The sequence below is a fragment of the Eschrichtius robustus genome, chromosome 2, assembly GCF_028021215.1.
Source record: "Eschrichtius robustus isolate mEscRob2 chromosome 2, mEscRob2.pri, whole genome shotgun sequence".
Classification (NCBI taxonomy): domain Eukaryota; kingdom Metazoa; phylum Chordata; class Mammalia; order Artiodactyla; family Eschrichtiidae; genus Eschrichtius; species Eschrichtius robustus.
Window position 1 is genome coordinate 127,868,714 of NC_090825.1, and position 19,403 is coordinate 127,888,116.

Consider the following 19,403-nt stretch of genomic DNA (forward strand, 5'->3'; position numbering starts at 1 on the left):
CAAGAGAATAAGAACTTTAGCTACTTTCAGACTTCAGCAACGATCAGAACTGCCCGAGGATCTGGTAGGAAGTGCAGATTCCTTGGCCCCAGCCTAGTGAGTCCAATTCAGTAGGTTCAGAATAGGGCTTGGGAAATCTGTCTTTGTAACGAGCACCTCCCCTTCCAGGGTGTTCTGATGCAGGTGGTGGGAGGGAGAAGCCTTGACACGTGGAAAAGGCCAAGAAGCCAGGTAACCAGAGCACTCAGCCCCTGGCTGCCCATTGGCCTCTCTAGGGGTCAGAGTGCAGAGGTCATCCCCCAGTGGTGCCACACTCAGGGAGAGGAACCAATGGCAGGGTACCTCTCCTGTGCTTACCTGTCTCCCATGTAGGGGTGAGGGCAGATACAGGGGGCTTCTTCGGGGGAAGAGATGCAAGTTCCACCTTCCAGGCAGGGCATCGAAGTGCAGTTCTCCTTCCTTTGTTCACAGTGCCTCCCGGAGAACTGTGAGGGGCACGTGCAGACGTAGCCTGGGGAGAAGGGCAGGGCCATGAGAGAGCACGCTGGTCCAGTAGCCCCAGGGGACAGGTCCTCCAGGATGGAGGGGGACCTCGTGTGTTTGCAGATCCCAGTGTTCACACTTAGTTATTGAGTGCCTCTCTCTGCCACATGCACCATGGTAGGCACTGGTGCCCTGCTGGACAAGAAGATTGGATCCCTGCCCTCAAACAACTTACAGACTACAGAGAATAGGCATCTAAAGGATAATAATGGGTATCGTCATCCTAGACAACACTATTTATTGTAATAGTTGTTCTAAGAATCTTCATGTATCAGCTCATTTGATTCTCCCGACAGCCCTGAGATTGGTTACTGATATTGTCCTCATCAGGGACAGGTACAAGTTGATGGCAGGTCAGGAAATGAGGCTCAGGGAATGCATGACATTTGCTCAAGGTCACACAGCAAGCAAATGGCAATTTGGGGGTTCAAACTGAGACAGTTATAGATAACATCAGTATATTAGTAATTATCATAAAAATTAGTTTTATTGAAGGGAAGCGTTGGGGGTAGGAGTTAGCCTAAACTAGGCGCCAGGGGAGGTTTCCTGGAGGAAGTGATATTTTAGTTGAGACCTGAAGGATGAGTAAAAATTAGCCAGGCAAAAAGATAGAGGGGCAAAGATGAAGATGTTTCAGGCAGAGGAGAACGTGTGCAAAGGTTTGGAGGAGAGGGTGTGGCATGTCACCAGGGTAGACCAGCAGGTGGGAAGGGCCAGGGCATAGGAGCCACAGGCAGGAATTAGGAATTGGGACTCCATCTGAACAGCAAGGGGAAGCCACTGCAAGATTCCAAGCAGGAAAGCGCTGTGCTCATATCTACATTGTATAAAGATGTCTCTGGTGCCCTGCTGGAAGATGCTAGTGGAGGGAGAGAAGCAGGAGAGCAGGGAGGTGGCTGGTGCAGAAGAAAAGAAGAGAGGTGATGGGGGCTGGGGTCAGACCAATGGCGGTGGGGACGCAGAAGTGATGGACTCCTTGGGTATCTTAGGTAGAAATGACAGTATTATTTGTCAGGCAAAGATTAGAAAATGGGAGAATGCCAAGTGTTGACAGAGATGTAGGTGCCTAGGAATCTCACACACTTGCTGCTGGAAGTACAGACTGCTGCGGCCATGCTGGACAGCAGTCTGACCCGATTTAGTCAAAGTAACTATTTGCATATTCTGGGTATGTGAATTCCATCTCTGGGTGGTGCGTATGTATGTGTGTATGTGTGAAAAGTTCTCACATAGGTTTGTAAGATGACGTGGGAGGATGTTCAGTGCAGCATTGTTGATGGGGGTGGGATGTCCATTGCTGGGAGAGTCCAGAGGGGAAAGGTAAGCGCATGCACACCTTGAAGTATTGAGCCGCAATTAAAAGCAACGAATAAGAATTACTCGTGGCAGCGTGGATGGAAAAGTGTAAAACATGATATACCAGTTATATAAGTTAGAAATTGAAGCATGTGACAAACAGTTCTTACATTTTGGAAGAACTCATTTTAAAACTTTAAACGTTTGCCTATGGGTTTGAGGAAGGGAGAAGGCAGTGGAGTATAAAGGGCAATAAGAAAGAGAAACTGGGCTTCCCTGGTGGCGCAGTGGTTAAGAGTCCGCCTGCCAATGCAGGGGACATGGGTTAGAATCCTGGTCCCGGAGGATCCTGCATGCCGCGGAGCAACTAAGCCCGTGCGCCACAACTACTGAGCCTGCGTTCTAGAGCCCATGAGCCACAACTGCTGAGGCCTGCACACCTAGACCCTCTGCTCCGCAACAAGAGAAGCCACCGCAATGAGAAGCCCGCGCACCGCAACGAGGAGTAGCCCCCGCTTGTCACAACTAGAGAAAGCCCGCACACAGCAACGAAGACCCAACGCAGCCAAAAATAAAATTAATAAATTTTTTTAATAAAAAAGAGAGAGAAACTTAGCGTGCACCAATGATGACACTGAGATGTGTGATGACTTCAGCCTTCTACATCAGAGGTCCCCATTTGTACACTTCCCCCATCCAAAAAAAAAAAAAAGGAGAAAGAAAGATAGTTCTTGTTGAGGGAGAAAGAAGACTCCTGGCCTCCCCTGGTGTAAACCTAGCAGATCCCAACTCGTTACTCACCAGACAGTAAGGGGAAGAGGGGGATATTTCCACTGAGATCTGCACCCTGAGCATGCCTCTCGCTTAACAGCCCTGTGACCTTGGGTGAGTTCCTTTACCTCTCTGGGTATCCCTTACGTAGCCCAGTGGTTTCCTGAGCTGTAAAATGGAGCTTTAATGGCTCTCTTCCCCGCTCCCCCCAACCCTGCTCCCTCCCTCATGGGACTGTGGTGGAGGAATCTGCTTGGTAAACTCTACGGTGATACACGATTGCTAGTTCAACCTGGCAGGGTCCTCTGCAGAGCCTCCTGGGATAAGCCTCGGGGTCAGCCCTAGCCTTACCTGCCCCGCGGGTCTGTGAGCACTTCCCACCATTGAGACACGGGTTCTGGCTGCACTGGTCACTGTGGAGGCAACACTGGGTGAGGGCCCGCCTCTCCAGCATGCCCGCCACCTTCTTGCCATGGGCCAGCAGCTCCAGCGCCTCTCCGTTGATCATGACAGCATCCAGGCAGCCTTCGAAGCCCTGGGAGACATTTGGGAAAGAATGCAAGAGGACGAGGCCACCCAGAAAGAGGTCCCTTTCAGGCCTCAGACTCCAGCAGTTCTCTGGGAGCGCAAGGGAGGTGTTGGCTACACTGTCAACCGACAGGTGAACGGAAGTGTCTGTCTCCTCCACCAGAACGGAGTGCCACTCTTGGTCATTCACACGAGACCGGGAGGAAAGGTTTCTGTAGAAGCCACCTGGGCAGTGGTATTCCAGCTGGAGCACTCCATCGACCAGCTGTAAAGAAAATCCAAATGGCCATCAGCAAAGCCAAGAAGTATTTATAAAAATCCCTGCTCAGAAGCTGCCAGTGCAAAGAATGTTAGTTTATTTTCACAGGTAGGAGGGGTAGTGTTTGGTGATTTTCAAGGCTGTTTTAGACATTGTATTTATAGAGTGTAGAAACCCTCAAAGTGCTCTTCTATGGTCTCATTTGGCCTTCGCCGCTCTCCATGGGATGGCCTAGGCAGGGATGATATGTCCATTTCAGAGATGAGGAAACTGAGGCCCAGAGATGCCTTGCTGATCAAGACCCTGTCTTTTGGATTCTTCTTCACAGGCCTCTCCAGTATTCTATACTCCTCAGCCTTCAGGGATACCAGAAATCTCCCTCTCACCCCAACTCCCTTACTCAACAGTTCAACAGTTCTTGAAGTGGGTCTCTAAGATGATTTCAGGGCATCTACAAGGTGAAACTATTTTCATAATAATCCAAGACATTATTTGCCTCTTCTACTCTGATTCTGTCACAAATATACAGTGGTGATCTCTAGACATGCGCCATCACAACAGATAAAGGCAGAAGTAGGTACGAGCCAGCTAGCTTCTATTAAGCCAGATGTAAGAGAAATTTGCAAAAATGTAAAACAATGCCACTCTTTTTTTAATATGGAAAATGGAACAATTTTTCCTAAAAATATGGAAACATGTAATGGGTTTATGTTAACATGTAATGGGTTTCTTGTTATTTTAAAACTTCTCAGTTTTAATTTCTAATAATGAAAATGCCAATAGCTATTACCCACATAAACAAAACTTCCCGATGATCCTCGATTATTTTTAAGAGTACAAAAAGTCCCAAAATCAAAAAGTCTGAGAATCACTGGGTTAGAACATTTTAGTTCCCCTCACCCTCAAGAAGTGGGACTACTTGTGGCCAAATAGTTTTCCTGTCACTCTGGGTTAGGTAGTGCTTTCTCTGGGTGAAATGTGAAGATCTAACCCAGTGTTTTCCAGAAGTTAGACATTTGTACACCATCTTCCTGATTTTTGCCCTGGTTGAATTCTACCTATACCTTTATTTCCTTAAAAAGAAAACAGTATTATTATAGTAAATAGAAAACCAATATAACTTGCCATTAAGAAAAGACAATGACAAAAATAAGTACAACTTATACAAAACATTGTCATTAAATCACTCCTTTCACTTACCTAGGACCACAGATCTGTTGATCCCTCCATCTTTTCACTGTCTCTCCCCTCTGTAATGTCCTCATTCCTCTCCTTACCAATCTTAAATTCCATAACCAAATTCCTGTCCCTGTTTTACTTGGTAGAACTCACTTGGCAAATACACAAATCCGGTAAAATCCAACTCTCCCTCTATATATAAGTATCACGGAGCTGAACATGGCTGGAGAAAAACACACAGCTTTTGCTTATTGGTCTCCCTTTAATTTCATGACCATGAGTCTCAAATGAGCCCTTCATGCTACCCAATGATCGTACTATCTTGCTTAGTCCCCTCACTCTCTCAGATGACTATTTTCACAACTTCTCTCTCCTCAGACCCTTAATGCCTCTCTCCCCATCCTCGCTCTCAGCAATCAGATGGAAACTTCCAGGCACTCTCACCATCATATCTGTCCACGTTGTCCAAAGCCAATCTCTCCATTCATGCGCTAGATCCCACCCCACCCCCCTTACCTCCTAAAGGACAAGATGCCACTGACTCTCCTTTCTCCTTCCTACATCTTTGTTCACTCTCTACTGGATCATCCCAGTCATCATACAAACATGCTGTTATTGTTCTAATCTTTAAAAAAAAAAAAAGTTTTCTTGAACCCACTTTTCCTGCCAGATAGCACTTTCTTTCTTTGCTTTCCCTTTGCAGCAAAATTCTACTCCCACCCACCATGACACTGAAACCACTGGTGTCAGGGTACTCAGCGTCCTTTGTGTTGCCAAATTCAATGACTGATATCACTTCCCATCTTACTTGACCTCTCAGCAGCATATTACGCAGCTGATCACTGCTTCCTTCTTGATACACATCCCTCATTTGGCTTCCCAGATACAATGCTCTCTTGGTTTTTCTCCAACATCACTGGTTGTATCTTTTCATTCTCCTTTATTGGATCCTCCTCTTCCCCAACCTCTCAGTGTTGGGAGTATCTCAGGGATAAATCCTTAGTCTACTCTCTTTTCAGTCTACACTCTTTGGTGATCTCCCCAGTCTCATGGCTTTGAATACTATGTATACGTGGAAGAATCCCAGATCTTCATCTCCAGCCCAGACCTTTCTCGCTAGATTTTGTTTGTCCAGCTCCACTAGTAGGTCTAATAGTCATCTCAAGCTCATATGTCCAAAACGGAACTCCTGGTCATCCCCCTTCCCCAACCTGCTCCGCCTGTATCCTTGCCCGGGTCTGTTGGCAGCAGCTCCATTCCTTCAGGTTGCTCAGGTCAATATCTTACTCCTTGCTTTCTCTCCCAGCCCTCATTCAGTTCATCAGGAAGTCCTGTTGACCTTACCTTCAAAATCTCTCCAGAATCTGAACTCTTTTTCCCAGTTCCACTGTCATTCCCCTGATCTAAACTGCCATCAGCTCTCACCAGAATTACTGCCTTTTGGCTGGGTCTTTCCACTTCCATCCTTGTTCCTCTAAAATCTATTCTCAACACAGTAGCCATGAGGACCCTTTTTGCATATGTCACACCATGTTAATTCTCTGCTCAAAACCTTCTAATGCCCCCCACTTTGCTCAGAATAAAACTCAAAGTCCTTAAATAGCCTATGAGACCTTTATAGGTATGACCCCATCCTATTACATCTCTGACCTCAACTCCTGCTACTACTGTCCCCTTGCTCACTTCACTCAAGTCATATTGACATCTGAGCTATTCCTTAAACATGCCAAGCAATATCCTGCCAATGACTATACCCTCTACCTAGAATGCTGTTCCCCCAGAAGTCTACGTGGCTAACTACCTCACCCCCTTCAAATTATTGTTCAATTATCACCTCAATGAAGCCTTCCCTAACCACCTTATTTAAAATTGCAACTTCCCACAAAAGGGCAGAATGCAAGCATGATCTCCTCCACTCTGGCTTGGTAGACAACATAGCAGTTAGAGGCTCGTCTTCATTGAGGGAGAAAAGCAGCTATAATACAGAATGTACGAGGCACCTTCAAGATGCTGGAGGAGTAAGACGTGGAGATCACCTTCCTCCCCACAAATACATCAAAACTACATCTATATGTGGAACAACTCCTACAGAACACCTACTGAACACTGGCAGAAGACCTCAGTTTCTTCATCTGTAGGACAAGGATGATGACAGTCACCACCTTACAAGGCTCTTTCGAGGACTAAATGCTATAACACAGGCAATAAGGTGTCTGGCACAACAAGGGCTCAGTACTTTCTTATGACCACTCTAAAAGGATGAGTCCCATTTTCATAGATGAGTAAATCGAGATGTAGTGAGATTGAGGCTCTGGCCCAAAGGACCGAGTGCCTGAGCAGGGATTGGAAAATGGGAGCTCAGCCATGCACATGTGCTGGTCACAGGCACCTGACATGAACAACTGGCTCTCTTCAGTATATTTCCCTATAGCATTTTAATTTATTACAATAAGTATCTGTCATTTTTATTAAAAAGAACCCCATAAAGCTATTTTCAGAATTTAGAATAATATAGCAGAAAAGGGAAAATATAAAGAAGACTGTCCATGAAAATCATAACCTCCAGGCTTATGATTTATTTGAGAGCTTTAAAAGCACAAAAGGACTGTGACTCTAGAAGAGAAATATTCTGCAGGCTGCCTCTCCTGCACACCACCCTGCTCTCTGAGCAGCTGACCTCCGCGAAGTTGCTGCTGCAGGGCTCCGCGTTGCAGGTGGACAGGTCCACAAGGCTAGGGGTGGACAATAGTTGTTACTGTGCCCCTCATTCTTCTTTTCCTTTTGGGACACTCCCCCTCCTTCTCAACTTAGTCTACGTTGCTCTGGAAAGGCTGGCCCCTCTCCCTGGCAGCCTTGGGGATAGTCACATGACTCAGACCTGCCAATCAATGTCTGAGGTGGGACTTTTACTGCTGTTGGAAAGAGATGCTCCCTTTCTGCTGGGCTGGCTCGGTGGCAGAATGAAAGCCTGGGCTGCTGGGACCACCTTTGCCATCACTTGGGGGGATATTTGTGGTCTTCTGAACAAAAGCAGATCTGACAGCGGGAAGGAAAAGGATCCTGTTGATATACTTTGAACACCTGGATCTACCCAAGCCTGAGGTCAATCCTTGGACTCTTCCATTACATGAGCCAATAAAATTCTCTCTTTTGTTTAAAAAAAATAAAAAAAAAATAAAATTGCAACTTCCCACATTCCTGATCCCCCTTAACCTTTTTTTTTCTTTTAACCCAAAGCACTTATCACATTTGAACAAACTCTATAATTTTCTGATTTATTATTTTTACGTTTATGGTCAGTCTCCCACCATAGGATGAAAGCTCTAAGAGGGGTTTTTGTCTTTTTCACTGATGAGACCCAATCACCTGGAAGAGTGCCTGTTGCATAGTAGCTGCTCCATAAATATTTGTTGAATGGATTAAATTCTAACTAACTGCCAAAGTCTGCTTTCTCTTTGTCAAAATGGGAGATGGACACCTGTGATAGAGATGTTAAGATCAGGCAGGTACTCTGACACTTTCTACAAGACGTAATCAGAAGGACTAAAAGACCCTTGAAAGGAAATTCATTTTCCTCCATGTGGATTCCACGTACCTTAATGTACCCCAGGCTTCCACCCATCTTGGGAAACACTGGTCTGTTACTCAGCAAAAATGATAAAAGCATCAACCAGGTCTAGGTGGCCTTACCCATCTCTCTTTCTATCTTCAGAGGCTCTCTGTCATCCCACAGAACAGCCTGACCTCTGTTGTACCTGGACATGTATTGCCAGGTGGGGAGGCTTTGGCCGTCATGGCTGGAAAGTCTCGTGTTCTAACTAAGAGTCACACCCAGTACCCCTGAAAACCACGCAGGGGTTTCTTTGCAGAAGTGAGCCTTCTTGGCCACCCCTATGCCGCCCCACCTCCCCAGCCTGGCACACCCACAGGAAATCTCTCAGGCTGGCAGTGCCTTACCTTCAGGGAGAGACACACTGTCTTATTGCTGAACAGGAGAATGGCCTGTGACTGGAGTGTTTTCAGGCGGAAACGGATGTGCCAGTTCTGAGCCTCTGGGAGACTGTACCGCCCGAAGCTCTGACCGCTGAACCTCGCGCCACTACCTGTGAAAGCAACCAGAGGCACTGTCACCTCCACACAAAGTGGTCCCCACGGAGCCCTGGAACTGACTTTGTCTCATTCAACCCTTGGGTGGCAAGCAAGGTCATTGCTTCCATTTTACAGATGAAATGAGGCTGTGGGGTTACTTGTCCAGGGTCACACAGTTAGACAGGGGCCATCACCCGGCACACCTTCCTCTGGCCCCAGGGACCCTCGCCTTGGGTCCTGGCCTGGATCAGAAACTATGAACTCAAACCATTAAGAAAGCAAGAATCAAGCCAGAAAGGTCATCAGTCAAGTGTGCAGAAGTCAAAACTTCTATCCTCCATATTTTCCATGTGATTTCTGACATCACTTGGGGAAGAAGGAGGTCGAGTTGGAGAGGATTTTGCATATATGTGTGATTTCAGGGACACCACGAGGGCTTTTTGCCTCAAGACATCTTCTTCATCATCAGGAGTGTAATCATTTGGGTAAGCACTTCCCACACAAAATGCTGCTGAGAAGTCGAGAGACTTCTGTGGTAAAGGAAGAAGGTAGTGATAAATTGTGTGGCCAGAACTTCCATATGCTCCATCCTCCATAGCAATTGCTAATGCAGAATTGCACAGTGAGGAGTCTGAGACTTCACCTAAACTTGAGTTGTTCAAGCTTATTTGACCACGGGACCCTCTAGTGTGGACTACGTACCCTTAGCCCTTGGAAATAGCATTCTGTGGAAACTCCTTTGGGACATGCTGTGTTATATTAAGCCATGCCCACCCCAGATTTTTTTTTTTTTTAAATCCACCCTCCTCAGAAGCGAGTTTAGTTATTAAATCCCTAAAACCTCAGTGTGAATAAGCTTATCAGTTGTCAGGAGAAGGGGTGAGCAGTACAGGCTCCAGATTCCTAGGGAAGAGGATTGTTGAAGAGAGGGAACACAGGCCAAAAGGAGGAGGAAGAACCAGAAAGTGAGGCCCATGGGATTACAAGATCCTAAGATGCTGTCATATCGTACGTCTAAAACGCTCTGATGCTGGCAATTCCATTCCGGTAGGTCATTGTTGGATGGGATATTGCAGATGATCTAGATCAAGAATCCCCAAACCTGGCTGAGTATCAGCATCAGCTGAAGAGTCTTTTAAAATACAGAAAGCTAGTCTCTACCCTTAGTGAGTAAGATTCTGTAGTTCTGGTGGCACTTGGGTATCTGTATTTTAAAAATCGCCCCATGATGGGTGTAGCAACTGGAAGAGAGCCCAAGGGAGGTTTCTGAGATGCTGATCATATTCTGGTCCTTGATCTAGGTGATTACCTTGATCTAGGCTCGTTACGCCGGTGTATTTGATTTGTGAACACTTGTTGAGCTGTACACTTATGATACATGGATCTTTCTGTATGTCCTGTTTCACTAAAATGTTCAAACAAACAAACAGAAACCAAACTTCTTTCCAAGTGATTCTGGTGTTAGGTGAGCCAGCCTACCTAGTATTTCTCAAAGTGCAGCCCTTGGCCCACCTGCTTCAGAAATGCTTGAGGTGCTGGCTAAAAATGCCAATTCCAGGCGTCACCCAAGACCTTCTAAATAAAAAACTCCGGAGGTGACAGCCAGGAGCAGGTCACTTTATAAACATGCTCCCCAGGTGATTTTGCATAATCTTGAATTTTAGAACCTCTGCTATCTGATGCCAGGGGGTCAAGAGAGAACCTTCAGCCATCACAGCTTTCCCTGCAGCCCACTCCAGGGTAAGAGACACAAGAAGGGAACACCTGCCGCCCCAGCCCACCCCATACCCCTAGAGTAGCTCACCTAGCCTAAATCCAGAGGGCCCTGGAGAAAGTCCAGAAATCTTCCTAGAATTTCCCTAATGCAATCTGGATGGACCCCTAGGCCAGGCCAGGCAGGGGGCAAGGGGGCGGGGGTGATGTCATTCCCCTTTTGCAAATGCACCTGAGCTGATCCAGGGCATTGGTCCTAATGCCAGGGGGACTGGGGTAAGTCCTGTCAGAACACCAAGTTCCCAAAGAGTTTGGCGAAGAGCTCAGGCTTTAGAGTGGGACACAGGTATTTGAATAACCAGCCCTTCACTGGAGGCTGTACAGTTTCAAGCAAACCCATACAATCCCCATACCTGTTTCAACTGTAGATGGAGCTAATGATCCTGCTTCCTAAGGTTGTGGTGATGAGTTTAGGTAACATACACACAGAGACTGGCACATAGCAGAGTCCTTATAGCCACAACTCCCACCGTGTGAATGGCAGCCACCACTGATGGGGTGCTTAGTGTGAGACAGCTAAGGGGTTAAAATGCTTTCATATCCATGAAGTAATTTACTCCCCAAACCAACTCAAGGAGGCAGATGATACTATCTTCATTATTTCAAAGATGAGGAAAAAGCTCAGAGGGTTTTAGTAATCCACCCAAAGTTACACAGCTCGTAAATGACAGAGCTGGGGTTTGAACCTGAGCTGCTCAGTCTAAACGTTGAGGTTAAAACTATCAGGCTATAGTAATAATAGTAGTAGTGCTAGTAACTCGGGTTAACTGACCACCTTCTATAGGTCAGGCGCTTTTCTAAGCAAGCACTTGATATTTAATTCTCATTTAATCCCTACAACAGTGCAAAGGCACAGAGAGGTTAAATAATTTTCCTAAGGTCACCTGGCTAGCTAGTGGCATAGCTGGGATTTGAACCCAGGCAACTTGATGCCAGAGTCTATGCTTTCAGCTGTGATGCTGAACTGCCTCTTGAATTCTTACCATTATTTTCAAAGTTCCAAAAAGTGACCAGAGCTAGGGTGCTATTCCATGACTAGATTTTGTGAGGCCGCACCTGTCTCGTGGTGGTCCCTGCTCTTTAACCCTGTTGAAATGTCCCTCTAACTACCCCGGAGAGCCCCCTGCTGGGATCTCCATCCCCGGAGTCAGTCTGGCTGGGCCATCAGCGCTGGTTGTCCTGGGGAAGTCCCATTTCTCACCGTTACAGGAGCAGTTCCTCTCCAGGCGGTGCCGCGGGGTCAGGATGCTGAGCCTGGCTGTGCTGTACGTGGGCCCAACCCTGGGGTCCAGGTGCACGGTCTCTTGGCAGATTTGTCCCTGGCAGGTTGGCCCCTGGCAGGGCACCACAGCCATGGCTGACCTCATCTGAATTCCCACCGAGTGTTCCATCTCCTTGGCTGAGTGAGTGATGATGGATGCCAGCTCCTGGAGCTTGGAGAAGGTCCCCGAATGCCCCTCAAAGACCAGGAGTACGTCCACCCCAGCCATGGCCTCTGCAGGCTGCAGGCTGGCCAGGTGGATGTTGGCTCGTTTGATGTCCAGCCTGTTGCTGAGGAACCTCTGCAGGTTCCTCCAGTGGTCACTCACCAGCTCCTCCGGTGTGAGCTGGTGGAAGCCCATCCACACGGTCTGCTGCAGAGCCTCCCGCCCCACATGCCACACGTGGACGTGGACCCCGGCAGTGGTGGAGAAGGTCCCATCGCTGACCATGACGTTGAACGTGTAGCGGCCCCGAGGCAGCCCCTGGGTGGCGATGATCTTGCCATCAGACGTGCCCACTGTGAAGCGCCTGCCCAGGCTCTCCTCTCCTGCCAGGCTGTAGGTCAGCGTGTCCTGTGGGTCTCGGTCTGTGGCGTGGATTTTGCCCACCATGCCGCCCTGGAACTCCTCCTCCCCGATGGTGATGAAGATCTCCAGTGGGAGGGCGGAGGGTGGGTAGTGGCTCTGCTCCCTGACGTGGACCCTGACCGACGTGGAAGATGAGAGGGGCGGGGTGCCGCTGTCTGACACCTGTGGGCGAAGGGGGCACTGAATTACCATAGGACCGTGGCTGTCGGGGCCTCCCCGGGAGCCACGTCCCTCTGCCCCAGGGCAGGCTCAGCGTGTTGTCGCATTTGAAAGGGAAAATCGTTAACTCCAAAAGCGCTGAGGGCTCTGTGGAGGGAGTTACATCCCACATCCCCGGTGTGGGTGGTAAAACTTAACTCCACCTTCCATCTGACACTTCTCTGAGCCCGTCCTAAGCCTCTCCAGCCACACGCGGCCTCCTACCTCTTGAGCTTCTCTCATTCTGTCTCTTTCCTTAGGAGGGTCATCAAAGGTCTCCTAGTGATTCTAGGGTACATCCTTCATGGCCCCTGTCAGCCTAAGGAAGTTCTCTTACTCCTCTTTACTATGTGACTGGGGTCGGTGTCGGGGTAGGCATGTCTTCTTCAGCTCAGCCAACAAATATTTATTGAGCGCCTTGTATGGGCCAGGCCCTCTGCTATGATCAGGAGAAAAGAGAGGTGCGGAGAAGAGGTGACAGACAGGGAACAGCAAGCGTCAGGCCCTCTAGTGGGAAAGAATGCTCAACACAGCAGGAAGGGACCACTGCTGCTGGAGGAGCGGGCAGGGCCGAGGGCCAGAGGTGAGTAGAGAGGGAAGCCCAGGCCGTCGCTGATGGGCTGAGGAGCACGAGGTTGGATTTAAGTCAGGCCCGAAAAGCCACTGCAGGTTTGAATCAACGTGACCTCACTTAAGCAAGGAAAGATTGTAAATTAGAAATGCCTTTCCCTTGCACATTTCACCAAGCATCTCTGCAACTTTCTGTCTGGACTTAGCAAGGAGGAAGCTTTCCTTCCTCTCCTCAGTAACGTTATCACTTTCTCAGCTGTCAGCAGGGTCTTCACAGTTTTCCCTACGGTAATATCTTGTTCATGTGGATTCGCTTTGAGTGCGGGAGAAAGGTGCAATATTACACCTGCTGCTGGGAATTGTGCATAACACTGATGAGATATAAATAGCAACAGTAATAATATTACTACTAAGAATAATATATAACTAATATTAACTGAGTACAAACTGTGTGCCAGTCACTTTTGAATGCTTTAAATGCATGATCATAGTTTATCTTTCTTATGAGGTAAGTACCCTGAAGTGTCCTATTTTACAAAAGATATAACTGAGTCTCAAAGAGGTGAAGTGATGTGCCCAGGTCATACAGCAGGTAAGGCCAGAGCAGAATCTGAACTTCTTCTTGTGTTCATAGCCTGTTTCTTTGCTGGCCTATAGTGCCTCCCAGTGAACGGAAGCAGAAATACAGGACAAATGCAAGAGAGAGTGATGATGCCAATAGTTACTGAGTGATTGTCTGGGCCAGTACACAGAGGTCAGGAAGCTGTTGCCTCCCTAGACAATCACACCCATGCCCTTGGCTTTGAGGACCCTCTACATTAGCCCACACCTGTCCTCTGAGCTGCAGACTCCCATTCCCAGCTGCCTATTGGACACCTCTACTTAGATATTTCATGGACACCTGAAAGGTAACATATGCTAAGCAGAGCCCTCATTTTACCCCATAAACCTGTCTCTCCCCCACCCCAAGTCCTTCCAGTCTCATAAATGGCCCTACCATCCAGACTTTACTGGAGCCAGGAACCTGGGAGTGGTCCTGATTCTTCTCTTTTCTCTCTCTCCTCATATCCAATCCACCACCGACTCCCATTTATTTCCAAGCAAAACCTGTCACAGATATGTCCACTTGTTCATCTTCACCATCACCTCAAGATCTCATCACCACTACCTCCAGCTTAGATGAATTCTCACTGGTCTCCCTCAACCGCTCCTGCCCCCTTCAACTGACTTTCTCTAGAGCTTCAAAAACAAGCCTCCTGAGACACAAGAAGGGTCACTTCTCTGTTTGAAACCCTTCAATCACTTCTCACTGCACTTGGATTAGAATCTAAACGTATTATCAAGGCTTATCATTAGGATGACTCTACTTCCTGGTTAGCCCAGGACAGTCTTGATTTTCACCTTTGTGGATCACTTATCACCAATTAACTATTTTTAGTGCCTCTCTCACTCTCAAGAATATCACAGTTTGGGCCTCAAATAACATGGTCATCCAAGCTATGAGACCCCCATGATCCACCCAACCCATCTCTTCAACTTCATTCCCACCAATGCTCACCATGCACTGACCACGTGGCAACACCTCAGGTCACTTCAAGCTCTTTCCCACCCTGGGACTTGGTCTCATCTAGCTCTTCCTGCCTGTGATGCTCTCCTGCCCACTTTCCACATGGCCAGCTCCTCAGATCTCAGCTCAAATGCCCCCTCCTCACAAGGGTTGCCACCCTCTGAAAGTGTCTCTCTTGTGCCTTATGAGCCTCCTGTCACTTTCTTCATCTGTTTATTGCTTATCTCCATAATTAGAATCAAAAGCCCACGGGGATGGGGATCATCCCCTTTTTTCCCCTGCTATATTACTAGCAGCTAGCATGCCATATGATAAGTACTCATGTGGCATATGATAAGTACTCATAAATGTTAAGTATATGATAAGTACTTATAAACGTTTGTTGAATGACGAATGGCTGGCTGGCTGCTTGGCTCGCTGCTTGGCTGGCTGAATGGATGACTACGTCATCGTGAGCCCAGAGAAGTTCACAGAATAGTAGGATCCACTAGATTTGAGATTTAGGAAAGGGATTTGGGGGAATGAAATGAGGGAGAAATGTTTGATCACCATCTTGGCCACTTTTCCTTGGGCAGTTCTCATACAACCCATAATAATATCACTATAATCCCCTCCATGTATGTATATGTTCTCTCATTTGACCTCTGCACTGAAACTGTGGGTAATCATGGATTAGTGGATCCATGGATTAGTCAAATTCATTTCACCTGCCTTCACTAAACAAGGTCATTTAAAGGCTTGCATCTGCACATATCCTAAGCAATAAGATGTTTGCCAGAGTTATTTTCCAGGACTTGGAGTCAACCGTGACTAGTTGGAGTTGAGCTGGTTAAGACTGGGTAGGACCGCCGACCCTTTAACTGGGCATGCCCAAGGTTCTGCTTGGCGACCTTGACATCAGAGGGCAGAAAACCCTCAGATAGTGCTAACTGCCTCCATTTTTGAACGTGCAGAGGCCTGTAGCTTAGTTACACCTGCGGCAGAACTATGATTACTGCACCTTTTTCCAGTCACCTTTCCCCCTGCTCCCCATGCTTCCCACGCCTCAGACTGCTCTGCTCCTTTATTTTTTATTCCATAAATGCCCCAAGCCCCTTGCCTTTTGGAAGGCGGTTCTGAGACTTGTTCTCCTATCTCCTTGCTTGGCTGCCTTGCTAATAAACCCTCTCTTTACTGCAGACTTCGGCATCTCAGCATTTCAGTTTGCAGCGCGGTTGGACAAACTGAACCTGGTTCGATAACAACACCAATTCTCGAGGTAGGTCTTTAAAAAGACTTGAAGTTCAGAGAGCTGTCCTGGCCAAACTTAAGGAGTTAGAGCCAGGGTGAGGGAGTTTTTGTTCTGCCTGGGAGCAGGGGAGGAATTAAGAGCTTGGAGTCAGAGCGCTTGGGTTTGAAGCAGCCCAGCTCTACCACTTATTAGTAGCATTACTTTCAGCCAGTAACTTAACCTCTGGGTACCTCACTTACCACATTTGGAAACTGGGGGTGATAACTGTACTCACCGTAAAGCATGTTGTGGGGATTTAATGCAGTGATGCCCGTGAAGCACTTAGGCCAGTGCCTGGCACAAAGGAAGGGTTCTGTATATTGTTTTTTCTAATAAGAGAAGCACTGGTGGTGCTTTTGTCTGCACACTTTCTGTCCCCATGGTCACCACCAGTGGCCCAACACAGCTCTCACCTCGATCTGAAGCTGATACCATTCCTGGACTTTCTTGCTCAGGCCTGCAGTGGTCACCAGCCATCCGTCCGGGGTCACTCGGAAGGCAGAGCCATTGTTCCCCTTGGTGATTCGGAATGAGTAGGGGGGACCATTCTCTGGGGAGTCCGGGTCACTCAGGATCAGTTGCAGGACTTTGCTGCCGATGGGGGAGTTTTCCTGAGACCAAGAGAGACAGGAAATCAAAGAGCAAAATGAGTCCCACTCCTTTCTTTCACGTCTTTCTGGGTCCCCTTCTCTGGGATGAGTGCTCAGCACTCTGGCTGCTCCCAGGTCATGTCTGCATCTTGAGATGTCATTCATTCATTCTGCCCATCTGTGAATTAGTTGTTGACTTTTGAGCTTCCTGAGGGCAGTGCTGCTTTTTAGAAACAAAGCCCATTGGGGCTGGAAGGGTCTTTAGAGTCCCTTTATCCTATAGAAGTGACTTGCCGAAGTCACATAGCTGATGACTCATGTATATAAATTAGTGCCTGGGGTCCATGTGGGAATTTTGTGATTCATAGGGTCCATTGAAAACCTATAAATGGTTTTCTGATTAGAGGGCCAATGAGAAGATTCAAAGATGATTAGGAATTAACAGAGAAAAATGGATCCCCTGGATATTGTTCCAGTCATTGTTCTATAACACGGGGATTCAGTATGCTGTAACACAGTGGTTGTTAACTGTCTTTTTTTAGCATCATAACCTTATCTACAAACAGTATCTTATGAGCAGAAACTGGTAGTTGCCTATCCAACAGGCATTCTTTCCTTCCTTTCTTACAAAACCCGACTTTTGTTCAGGTGTTGGGTGGCAATATCCTCAGCAAAGATATACCCCTCCTAAGAGGAGATGGACTATGATTGGTTTAAGTCAGTTACAATAATCTGAGTCCCTGTGCCAGTTTTTGGATTTAAGGGTGATCACGTAATCCAGTTCTGATCATTGGAGGAGTCTACCAGGCGGGGGTTCTGAAAAGTCTTCTTCTTTGATAAAAACAGATTCTGCAAAAGAAGTCCCCATCTGTTTGCCTTTGAAGATGGTTTAGCAAGGATGTGATGCTGGAGCTGCAGCAGCCATTTTGTTACCATGAGGAAGAAGGTACAGGAATTTTGAAGAAGGTAACCCAAAGTTGTGATATCAGTTTCCTGCTGAAATAACCAATTCTGGAATAGAATTTCCCACTAGCAGACCTTCTGTTATGTGAAATAATAAGGCCTTATTATTTGATAAGCTTTTAGTCAGGTGATCTGTTATTTGCAGCCAAAGCATCCTAACTCATACTCATGATACAAAACAGGTGTAAGTGGGGTGACCCTGGTTGATGCATAGTGGGACACAGAACTCTGTCCTCTTACCTACTTCCTCACCTCCCTCACCCCTTGTGGTCACAATTCCCCACGGAATCTTAAGACTCTCTCCAAATCCCATTCACAAACCATTAGTATGGTGGAAATAGATTGGGATCTGGAAGATCTTCTGGGTTCAAATCCCAAATTTGCCACATTTTGACTGTGGCACATTTCTATACCTCCATTTTAAAAAATCTATAAAATGGGTACTGTCTACTTCCATATGGCTGTGTAAGTCCCCTATGAGATAATGGATGTGGACCTGCCTAGCACAGTGCCTGATAATTTTTAATTGTGTAATCCATAATCCCCTTCAGCAGACCGTGTTGCCATTAGGGATATCAATGCAAGGTCACAGTCACTGTTTGGGTGGACTGGTATTGGTGGTGAGTGCCCTCCACTAGGAGGGAAGTGAAGGGAAGATGGATTTACGATGCTTTGGGAAGCTTGAGCATACCTGGATGGAAGTGCTGTAGTTGAGCTGGAAGAATCTTGGTGGGTTGTCATTGACATCAGCCACTTGGATAGCGATGTCTGTGTCCTCATGCAGTGGGGGCTTCCCACTGTCTGTGGCTCGGAGCCTCAGGGAGTAGCTACAAATCTACAGCAAGATGCCCAGGGGAGAGTTAGCAACAAGACCACTCAGTTCTGCCCCCTGATTCATGACTAATGTTTTTAGAAAAATAAGATGGAGACACTCCCCTATGCCTGCCCCCATTACTCTCCCATAGCATTTTAGGGCTCAGGTTCTGTAGTCAGGCAGAAGTAGGTTTGACTTCCAGTTTAACCATTTACTAGCTGTGAGACTTTGGGAAAGTGACTAAACTTATGTGAGGACGGTATCAGGACCTACCTCCTAGGATAACTTTAAGGACCAAATGGTGTAATGTATGTACATCACTTAGCAAAGTTCCTGGCACAGAGCAGGTGCTCAATAAGTGATAACTTGTTGTAATGATCTAATGATCCCTGGTTAATAGTGAGAAGCTGGCCTGAGCTCTTTCAGGAAGGTTAAAGGTTACTCAGCCCCTCTTCTGCTGCTGGCCTCACAGGTCACAGGGGACCCACAGAGAAAAGGAGTGGAAGACCCTGAGGGCAGGTCTGGAGAAGTGTCAGGATGGGGTGTTGAACGCAGTTCACCCTCTGGACATGCAGCAGGGCTATATTCTGCTCTGATAAGCTCAGATTGGGCCCCTCCCACATGACTCACCTGTTCCCAATCCAGGGCCTTGGCCACCTGTAGCTCCCCTTTCTTGGGGTGGATGGCAAAGTGCCCAAGCTGGTTCCCTCCTATGAGGCTGTAGGTGATGGCACTATTTAGGGGTCCATCTTCGTCAGTCGCTGACACCTGCAGTAGAGGTGGGTGACAGTTGTGATTGGAGAGACAAGAAGGAACAGAAAGGAATCTTGGCGCCTGGGAGTGTAGGGGGCACAGATGTGTCCCTGCCCCATAGACTGCCCTTGGGCTGGCAATCCCTGGACCATAGTCGTCCTTGCCAAGGGAATCTCCTCATTTACATCCTAGTATGGATGTCAGCATGCATGGTTCATTCATTTATCTATCCATTCATTCATTCATTCATTCACTCATTCACTCATAACTGACAGGGTGCTAGGGTCCTGTGCTAGGAGTTGAGGAATGTGCCAAAATGAATAAGCCCTCAGGAAGCTTAATGTCTAATTTTATGGACAAGTCTAATTTGGGGCAAAGTATGATCAACTT

General features: G+C 47.3%; 2 protein-coding genes across 3 annotated transcripts in view; one reads left to right on the forward strand and one right to left on the reverse strand.

Annotated features, from left to right (window-relative positions):
- The window catches only part of SLC36A1 (solute carrier family 36 member 1), a 161,988-nt gene that overhangs the window by 72,566 nt on the left and 70,019 nt on the right, over positions 1 to 19,403 (forward strand). The window contains exons 11-12 of one of the 2 annotated variants that reach the window (XM_068536247.1): positions 15,803 to 15,881; positions 17,330 to 17,503. The exons of the other annotated variant lie outside the window; for it this stretch is intronic. Coding sequence (XP_068392348.1) covers positions 15,803 to 15,864 — 62 coding nt within the window. The 3' untranslated portion in view covers positions 15,865 to 15,881; positions 17,330 to 17,503. Of the gene's footprint in view, positions 1 to 15,802; positions 15,882 to 17,329; positions 17,504 to 19,403 lie in introns of those variants that run through there. 2 annotated transcript variants of the gene reach the window in all.
- FAT2 (FAT atypical cadherin 2) overlaps positions 1 to 19,403 on the reverse strand; it is a 61,460-nt gene that overhangs the window by 3,981 nt on the left and 38,076 nt on the right. The window contains exons 15-21 of the mRNA XM_068536241.1: positions 18,891 to 19,028; positions 18,138 to 18,281; positions 16,307 to 16,504; positions 11,640 to 12,450; positions 8,534 to 8,679; positions 2,962 to 3,403; positions 358 to 511 (exon numbers count right to left, since the gene is read on the reverse strand). Of these exons, the coding sequence (XP_068392342.1) occupies positions 358 to 511; positions 2,962 to 3,403; positions 8,534 to 8,679; positions 11,640 to 12,450; positions 16,307 to 16,504; positions 18,138 to 18,281; positions 18,891 to 19,028 (2,033 nt within the window). The remainder of the gene's footprint in view (positions 1 to 357; positions 512 to 2,961; positions 3,404 to 8,533; positions 8,680 to 11,639; positions 12,451 to 16,306; positions 16,505 to 18,137; positions 18,282 to 18,890; positions 19,029 to 19,403) is intronic.